Source organism: Gossypium hirsutum, chromosome D08, assembly GCF_007990345.1.
Source record: "Gossypium hirsutum isolate 1008001.06 chromosome D08, Gossypium_hirsutum_v2.1, whole genome shotgun sequence".
NCBI lineage: Eukaryota > Viridiplantae > Streptophyta > Magnoliopsida > Malvales > Malvaceae > Gossypium > Gossypium hirsutum.
The window spans coordinates 37,004,012-37,013,983 of NC_053444.1; the positions used below are offsets into that span (position 1 = coordinate 37,004,012).

Here is a 9,972-nt window from a genome sequence, read left to right on the forward strand (position 1 = left end):
TCTTTATCAAAACAAAGAACAAATAATTAATTTAATTAATTCCAAGTATTTTTTTCCTTTACTTTTAGCTTAACATGGAAGATTCGGGATGATATAAACAAAAAAATTTTTGAGTTTCATAAACAATTATTAAATATGAGTTATTTGAGTTGATTTCGTTAAAGATAATTTGAAAACATATAATAAAATTTTAAAATTTAAAAGTAGATTAAATTAACTAATTTTAATATTATAATAACAAATCGGTTGACATTATCAACATATAGAAATATTTCAACAAATTATTTAAATTATTTTGATGTTTTGAAATTTTAAATTTCAATATTAAAACAAGAAATTTAGAATTTTAGCAATGAGATAAATAAGTACACTTTGACAAATTTTGTTTAGTATTTTAATTTCTATCGTTTTTTTCACTTTAATTCTTACTTTTTACCCCAATTAATATTTAAAAAATATATTTTTTGGGTGACCAAAATGAAAGTGAACTAAAAGTTAAGTGACCAAAATGAAAATGTCAACATAAAGTGGTGTGCACACTACCATTAGAGATTTAATGTTTGGGGATGTAAAATGTAAGTGCCTTAAAAGTTGGATGACTAAATTGTAAATATTTCATTTTAGATGACAAAACATTGAGCGACCAACTAGATAATTTACCCTTTAGAACATACACAAAAGAAAATTTTAAGAGTTCTTTTATGATGATTTATTTTTTTAATGTTTATTTTATTATTTATGTTTGAGATTTATGATTATTTCTCTTAATAATATTATCAAATTTTAAATTTGTATTTTTTTTAAAGAGTGTAATGTCTATGAAGAATTGTTAGTTAATACTAAGATTCCATGCTTCTCCAACATCTTCCACTTTCTCACCAAATTCTATCACACCTTTACTTTTAAATACACTATCACCACACTTGGTTAATATTAAGGTTCCATGCTTGTCCCACTTCTACCCTTTCTCACCAAACTCCCACCAGAAACTACCAATTGTCCTTGAAAAGGCATTAATCACCCAAGTAAATATTCAGAAATCATCACATCTTTAACTTTCAAAGCTACCATAAATACAAGAGCTCACACAATGGGAATTAATTTCAATTTCTTCATAATTATCCATCAACTTTACAAGTACTAACCCTGGTTACACTGCCCACCAATGCCCATCATATCTAAATTCCAGCCTCTTGTTCTTTTTGTTCTTATCAGTTTTCATCTTTCGTACATAATCATGATAATAAATCCCAAGGTTTCTATTCAGGTGATAATAATTGCTTGTAATTCGTGGACGAAAGAGAAGAATCTGAGGAAATTAAAGACTTTAATTAGTAATTAGAGCTCGAGAATTAGAGCAAACAACAGTATAAGAAATAGAATCTGAAACCATGACCTGTAGAAGAAGATGCATTGCTTAACTTGTATTTTGAAGAATCACTTGTACATCTCGACAACCAAGATGATTCTGCTGTCAAAACAAGCCAAGGATCCAATTCCAAATTAAACCAAATGATTAGTATTAGCTTAAAAACACAACTAATTACCTGATGAGGAATTGAAAGATTTCTTGCAATGCAAAATGGCGCTTTCAATCGCATCGTGTCGGAGTAGCAAGGAATCATCTTTCCAATTAATTGGGGATGCTGCATACGAGGCTGATCTGCTCTTTACCAATTGCTTGCAAACCCCTGTCGAAACACTCCCCTGTTTTCCCTTCATGGGATACACCGTTGCCGGAGAAGCCACCTTTGGTAACTCACCTGAGGCTGAGAGTGAGACCTTTGCCTTGTCACTTGGAATGCTGTTTTTGGAGACTTTTACGTACTTTATTATATTCAAGTATTTCTGTATCAGATCTTTCGAATTGCTCCTTTCTTCATGCTTTGGGGTCTCCGTAGAAATACCGATCAATTCTTTTCTCTGGGGAGTACATGTATTACTGGTATTTGCCATTGACTTGGACTTGTTGAGAGTAAAAGCTCGAAATTTGGGAGCAGATTTTAACAGGTGTAGGGGAGATTGAGGCTTGGAGGTTGAGTCAATGGGGAGGATCTTTCTTTTGGAGAAATGATCATTCTGCATTGGCAACAAGGGGAAGTCATCATTCTTAGCCGAATCATGCTTGGAATCAAGTGTTTTGTGAGGGGTGCGTAGATGGAGGTGGTTGGAGTGGTGCAAAGGAAGCTCCAAGTCGATGAAAGAGTCGTCCTCTTCATCCAATTCATGATGTGGAATGTCGATGCTTCCACAACAACGTTGGGTCTGGTTCTCTTTCATAGCCCCACAGCTAGGTTTCCAAAACCTCAGAAATTTGAGAGCTTCCATATGGAAACAGATAGACAAAAGGCTTTTTTACAGTTTTACTTGTCAAAATCTAAGGGAGACACTTCACCGCATTGCCTGCGTTTTATGGGCGTTCCAAGGGAGAAGCCAGAGAGATTGTGTGAGGTTCTTATGTAATTCAATAATGGATAATATCCTTAAAAGCATCATGCTCCCCCAACTAAGATTGCATTTTATTTTACGTTAAATTAAATAAAAATTTAATTTTTATATGAAAATTTTTATTTATTTCTCCAACTAAAAATTGAATTTTTTAAAATAACTAGATAATTATATCGACATGTTATACATATATATCTCGTTTTAATATGTAAAAATAAGTTTTTAACTTTGAAAATAAATGAAATTTTTAATAAAATAATCAATTTAATGTATAAAACTAATTTATCTATTTTAATAGATAGAATAAAATAGAATTTAACCATATATAATGTAACCATATTATCCATATTTTCATATTTTAATTATTGTTTTCTTTAAAAATATATACTATTATTCTTGTAATATCAATGCCTATGTATCCAAATTTTATAGGTGGGCTAGCTTTAGTTTTGAATACTGCATTATAATGTAGGTATGACTGTTTTACTTTTACTTGCAAAGCAGTTAATTATATTTTGCGTGAAGTTGCAGCCATTGGGCAATGCACTCACCCTATTTAATTCCTTCAGAATTGTCAGCAAAATTGGGACTCCTGCACCTGCAGTCTCTCGCGCAATCCCCCGTCACTACAATTATTATATTTCATAGTTGTTTGTAGACCTGTCCATGGGCCGGGCGGCCCGGCCTGTCACGACGGCCCGCCCGAAATATTGAGGGTTTCAGTAAAAATATAGGCCTGAAATATGGGCTTGGGTAAAATTTTAGGCCTGTTTAAAAAATGGGCCGGGCCTCGGGCAAAATTTTTTTGGCCCGGGCCTGGCCCGGCCCGAAAAATATTAAATATATATTTTTTATTTTTAAAATATAATAGTTTTTTTATTTTAAGTTTATTTACTTTTATTTCCTTGATTAGTGTTACAAAATAATAATAATAAAACATCAAGTTTGTTTTACTAATCAAATGTTAGATTTTGTTACAACAATTAATACAATTAATACAAATAATAATTTGATAAATTTACTAATCAAATGTTAGATTTTATTACAACAATTAATACAATTAATAATTTGATAAATTTACTAATCAAATGTTAAATTTTATTACAACAATTAATACAATTAACAATTAATAATTTGATAATTTTACTAACAATTAATTTTAATAACAATTAGTTTTAATTTTATTAAAAAATAATTTTAATTTTAATTTTAATTAAAAACGGGCCGGGCCGGGTCGGGCTCGGGCCCCATATTTTTTCTTCGGGCCGGGCCTGGGCAAAATCTCAGGCCCATATTTCGGGCCGGGCCGGGCCCGGGCCTAGTAAACGGGCTGAAAATTTTTTGTGGGCCCGGCCCGGCCCATGGACAGGTCTAGTTGTTTGCATTGATATTATTTTTTGGGTTTTTATTCAAAATTTATCTTTCAATTTTTTTATAAACTTCTAATTAGTGATTTAACTTTTAGACCCCATACTTAATTAAGTCGCCAGGTTTGAATTACCTGATATTAAATTCGTTGTCGAAACAAATACAATTAAATACACTTCTATACAACTATGAATACATGCTAATATTATATTAGTCCTTTTGAATATGTTATACAATCATTTTCAAGTCTTATATGAGCTTACGAAAGCTCTTTTACTAACCCGAGGTCGAATAAGGACCAAACTGTAAAGTTTACAAATTATTGGATTGACGTCACGACTTCAAAGGCTCTTGGTCGCGACACAACTCACTAACTTGATCTTGTCGTGATGTTAAAGGCTCAATGTCGTGACGTAACTGTTTATTTGCAAATGTTCCAAATGGTACCTAATTAAAACATCATCCAATTTAATATCAAAACCAACTCAAACCTAGGTACATGCCATATATCAAAATAAAAGGGACTATACAAACATTTCTAAGTGCAGGGTTGCAAGCCAGATGCTGAATAAACAAATCGTGCTCTAAGCGATAAAGCTCAGTAATACTCTCATTATTCAAGTCACAAAATAAGCATATTTACTATAAGAATTCAACCAATATATGCCACAATTCAATCAAATCAATTTGCATATTTAATACTCAAATATCATTCTCACACACCATTTCATTTGATAATCAAAATAACATTTTATGCTATCCTTTCTATTAACAAAGATGCAACATATCTAATTTAATTACATACATATACATTCATGTACCAATATGATATTTAATCTCATTTCATTCGAGGCTATTTTATCATTTATTTTAAGATTCAATTTCTCTTTCTTGATTCTATTGATTTGTTCAAAGTCGATTAGGCTCCCAAGGCTAGTTTAAACCAAATCGCATGTCTTTCACATGCTGTCGTTTTTCACATATCACATATATACAAACATACTAATTCAATCATATTCATCTCGTTTATCATGTTACCAATTCATGTTTTTATAACCCAATTAACTAAACACAACCTTAGAATGGATACACAGATCTATTACTTTGTCATCCCGGGTTGCTCGACAATAATGACTATTGGAACATGTACATACTACCATCCCGGGTTACTCGACAACTATGACTTTCACAATCTGGATATTTTGTCATCCCAAGTTGCTCGTCAATGATGACTACTATATATGTACATTCTACCACCCTGAGTTTCCCGACAACGTTGGTTTCTAATAATTTTACCTGAGCCTATGACATGTTAACTATATTTGACCCTGTTTGTACAGCTAATATGATAACCAATGTTTCAATTTCATATTATAAACCAAATCACATATCATGATCTCATACCAATATTTCATAACCAATTCAAATATCAATTTATACCACATATTATCATTTCATTATACTCAATCCATCAATGCATCATTATCAGTTATACAATGCTTATTTCTGTTTTATTCAATTCAATTCAAATTCTCAGTAGTCAATACAAATCAATTTATACGAAAAGCATCAGCTTAACTCGATATTCAATCATGCATTCAATATGTATATGCATATAAATATAATGATCTCGAATCATAAAAGTACAAACCAAATCTTCGCATCACTCCTCAATGACTCTCGCTTTTCCTTTCCCTCTTGATGGCCTAACGTTGTCTTTAGCTATGTACGATAATACAACAAATAAATGATGTCAATTTTCATCTAATTCACATTCAAATACAAAGCCAAACATATTTTTCATTTTATTAAATTTAGTCCTTATACTCGGGATATGCATATCTTTCTTTATTTAGTATCAGATCAAAATCTGATTTCACATTATTTCATTAAGGACCATATACTTTCTATTCACAACATAATTTTATGACAGATTTTCAATTTAATCTCTAATGTTACAAAGTTAACTATCTAGCTTATTTAGCTTTACAGTTTAGTCCTTATCATGATCTAAGCTTAATTTCTATAAATTTCTAGCTTATTCATCAATTTCTCAACAATGGAAACTTCCTAAAAATTCAAAAATTGAATAAATTGATACATGGGATAACTAAATCAATCTCTCATTATTCAATTTCCATAAAAATTAAGGAAACATGGCTTGGTTACCTTAATAGGATTAAAGGTTGAATGTTTAAAAGAGTTGAAAACTTTCTTCTTTCAATGGTGACAGTGAGAAATAAGGAAGATGATGATGGTTTCATCCACCTATTTAGCTTTTATACTTGGATTAAGCTTATTTTAATCTTATTTAATTAGTTTAATTAATAAATTAACATACTTTAATTAGTTATTAATTAAGCTTAACGGAAACAACCATCACCATCCACTATCCACTAACTAAAATTGGTTTATTAACCATTTTAGTCCTTTGAATAATTGTTATCTAAGTCTTCAAGCATTTTCTTAATTAAAACGCAATAGCGATTGGACTTTTACAATTTAGTCCCCAAGCTTTAATTAAGTACTTTTTCAGCTAAATTACTTAAATCAATCTTTATTAAAATTTCATCATAACTTCATGAATATTCCTAATTTAATATTTATGGGCTCGATTTAGGAAAATGAGATTATGAAATCGTAATTTTTGACACAATTGGAAATCGGGTCGTTACAATTCCCCCTTAAGAATTTGTTCTAGCTGGAAAGAAGTGGGGATACTGAGATCTCATTGTCTCATTTGGTTCCTAGGTAGCTTCTTCCACGCTATGAATACAATAGAACTCTCACCAGTGGCACGCACTTATTTCTCAACTCTTTTAATTCTTGAGCTAAAATCTCTACTGACTTTTCTTCATATGATAAATTAGGTTGAACTTCAATTGTTTCCATCGGTATAATAGGAGATGGATTGGATCGATATTGTCGGAGCACAGATACTGTGACACCCCTAAAGTGACCCTAGTCGGAAAGTGGTTTCGAGACCACTAAACCGAGTCATAAAGATAATTAACCGTCATAGTTGATGCTCATTATATGTACATATGCATGTGTGAAAATTTCATGTTTGAATTTTGTTAATAGTAAGTGAATTTTATCAAATAGGACTTATGTGAGAAAATTTGGAAATGTGCTAGGCAAATGCAAAGTGGCCTAATAATGCATGTTGTGAAATGATGGGTTTGCATGTCAAATTACCCAAAATTAAAGCATAGTGGCCGGCCATGCTATGGGTGGAAACATGTTGCAAACATGTTGTGTTAGTGAGTTATGTTAGAAAGAATAAAAAAAAGGGGTTAGGATTAAAGTAATGCAAAAAGGTGGAGTGATGAAAAAAAAATGGTCTCATCCATGCCCCCCTTTGCCGTGAATGGAAGAAAGGAAACAAAGAAAAAAAAAGTGTTCATCCTTGAACATCTTTGGCCGAATAGAAGAAAGAAAGGAAGGGAATGAGCTTGGAGAAAAATCGGCTATGAAGGCTCACTAGATTAAGGTATGTTTAGTGTTGCTTTGAAAGTTCATACATCCCTTGGATGATTAGTCTAAATTCTAACTATCTCATGGATGGATTTGGGATTATTAGAGAGTTAGTATTCGACTAAGAGGCTTCAAAAGTTTTAGTTGAAGCCTTGAGACTATTAGCATGTTAGCTATATAGATGTGTTATGAGGCTTGAGGTGTTAGGTAAATTTGAACTCATCACCAAGTTCTTTAAGCAATCCAAGCTAAAAGTTTCGATATTGAGGTATCTTGAGCATCCGGCCATGGTAGGAAGTAGAAGGGAAAATATGGTTGTTGTTAGATGAAGTAGAGTCTAACAAATGAGCACATATGTGCATTAGTTGCTAGATGGAGAAGAATCGGCTAGCAAGTTGTGTGCTAAGGCCGAATATAATTTTGTATATTAATGAGTAATGCATGTGTTGAATTGATGGAAAGGGAGAGGATGCTTTACTAGTGTATATATGTGTATTGGCCAAGTTTTGAACTTGAAACAAAATGGTGTTTAGTCAATACAAGTGACCATACTTGTAGAATGTATTAAGTGTTGCAATCGGCCTCAACATAGACATGTATGTTCGGCCACATGAATGAGTACATAAGTTGATGTGTATGTTCGGCCATAAGTAAGCATATTGGTGGCTTAATCTTGGCTTAGACAATCGGCTAAAAGAGAGTGTGGGTTAATATGTTGAGTTGATTCATGATTTCATATGTATGTGACTTTAATGTCTAATGTATATATATATGGGTTAAGTACCTTGATTTTCTATTTTCGATGTTCAAATGATTAAATCAATTTATTTGTTAAATTAAGCTCAAGAGCAAAGGGGAACTAAATCCGATAAAGGGAAGGAAAAAAGTGATCGAATAGCCGCCGAAATCGTTCGACCACATCCGAGGTAAGTTTTAAGTGATTAAACATTGAGTAAATTCAGTCATAATAGGACATAATGAGTCGATTTAATAAGATATGATGTGGCCATGATATGTCTTAAACTCAAATGGTAAGTTCATAAGTGTTTGGACTTGGAAATTTAAGAGCAAATTGTAATAATTTGCTTTGGACAGCAGCAGTAACGTGATTTTAGAAAATCACTATAAATTATTGGTGTGGAATTATAGGCTGAATAAAATATGTAATCAAAGCTTATTTAGTCTAGTTTCTTATAAAAGAGACCGTGGAAGCAAAGAAATTTCCTATAAAGAGATATTTAAAGTTGTGTGGAACAGTGTCAGAATGACTCCGAAATCCCCTGTTCTGTTTTTAGAAAAATCATTATAATTTGTACAAAAATGGTTATAAGATAAAATTTATATGCCTAGACTCCTTAATGAGTCTAGTTTCAAATGAAATCAAATATAACACATTTTTAATTCCGTACAATGAGAAATTTGATTCGTAGTGAAGAGTGGTCAGATTAGTCAAACAGTGAAACAGGGGAAACTTTAAGAAAAATCTGGTATTGATTGGCCAAACCAAAAATTCTGAAAATTTGCTGGATAAGATATGTATGAGTCTATTTCCAGGGAAAATTAACGGCACTCCATTTGGAGTTTCGTAGCTCCATTTACGAATAATTTAATGACTGTTGCTCAGAAAAAAACAGCTTGTGCTGAATTTGGAATTTTGTTGTAAACCTTAATAAAACCATTTGAGTTGCTTATAAGCTATCGATTAAACATTGGTAATCAAAGTACCAAATTCGTATTAAAGTGAAGCTATAAGCCACAAATGACTAGTATACCTAGTCAATTTTGTTATGATGAAATTGATGTACAAGTATATATATGTGATAGGGCCGAGTGGCCAATGTGATGAATGTGAAAGTATATATATGCGTGATAAGGCCGAATGGCCAATGTGATGAATGTGAACATGTGTATGTGTGATAAGGCCGAATGGCCAATGTGATGAATGTGAACATGTGTATGTGTGATAAGGCCGAATGGCCAATGTGATGAATGTGAACATGCATATATGAGATAAGGTCGAATGGCCAATGTGATGAATGTGAAAGTGTATATATGTGATAAGGCCGAATGGCCAATGTGATGGATGTGGAAGTGTATAAATGTGATAAGTCCCGAAGGGCAATTGTGTCAGTACTATATCCGGGTTAAAACCCCGCAGGCTTTATGCGAGAGTATTATCCTGATTAATGTCCGTAGGCTTCGTGCTTGTACTATATCCGAGCTTTAAAGACCCGGCGGCTAAATGCTAGGATTCAAGTAAGACTTTGATATTGAGTATCTGCATTAAGTTACCATCAAATAAGTATTATGTATTCAAGATGTTCAGGTACGTATTACTTACTCATCGGTGGAGTGATTTCGAGGTGAATTATCAGTATCAAAGAGGTAGGTAAATGTGATTAATATTATAACTCCAAATGTGAGAATGTGCTTTGGAAATATTTGACCATCTAGGTCATTATTATTCGAAAGTATATATGTGGCAGCCAAGTGTTGCGTTTAATGATATTATAGATCGAGATGAAGCTCTAGATTAACTTCATCGAACAGTTGAAATGAATGACCAATAATAGTGATTGAGAACACTTTGTCTTGCTTAAAACTTACTAAGCATTAAATGCTTACTCCGTTTCTCTGTTTCTCTGTTTTATAGATTTTGGCTCGTCAGCTATCGGACTC

General features: G+C 32.4%; 1 protein-coding gene across 4 annotated transcripts; it reads right to left on the bottom strand.

The window, feature by feature from the left end:
• Positions 1-1,083: 1,083 nt before the first annotated feature.
• Positions 1,084-2,508, bottom strand: LOC107951848 (membrane-associated kinase regulator 5). Of its 4 annotated transcripts, none has more exons than XM_016887006.2 (3): positions 1,548-2,508; positions 1,397-1,468; positions 1,084-1,309 (listed from the first exon to the last, which is right to left on the bottom strand). In XM_016887006.2, the coding sequence occupies exons 1-3, from the start codon at positions 2,326-2,328 to the stop codon at positions 1,260-1,262; spliced, it is 903 nt and encodes a 300-aa protein (XP_016742495.1). In that variant the 5' UTR covers positions 2,329-2,508; the 3' UTR covers positions 1,084-1,259. The 4 variants fall into 4 exon arrangements, with proteins under 4 accessions (XP_016742495.1, XP_016742494.1, XP_016742497.1 ...); XM_016887005.2 differs by having other exon boundaries at positions 1,397-1,471; positions 1,548-2,505; XM_016887008.2 differs by having other exon boundaries at positions 1,423-1,468; positions 1,548-2,486.
• Between the last annotated feature and the right edge of the window lie 7,464 nt (positions 2,509-9,972).

What these genes read in the sequence shown, in the direction of transcription:
- LOC107951848 (XM_016887005.2), bottom strand. Translation starts at nt 2,328, where the DNA reads ATGGAAGCTCTCAAATTTCTGAGGTTTTGGAAACCTAGCTGTGGGGCT. An exon ending in ATCTTTCAATTCCTCATCAG is followed by an intron (nt 1,472 to 1,547) that starts GTAATTAGTTGT and finishes TTGTTTTGACAG; the next exon opens with CAGAATCATCTTGGTTGTCG. An exon ending in CAATGCATCTTCTTCTACAG is followed by an intron (nt 1,310 to 1,396) that starts GTCATGGTTTCA and finishes TAATTTCCTCAG; the next exon opens with ATTCTTCTCTTTCGTCCACG.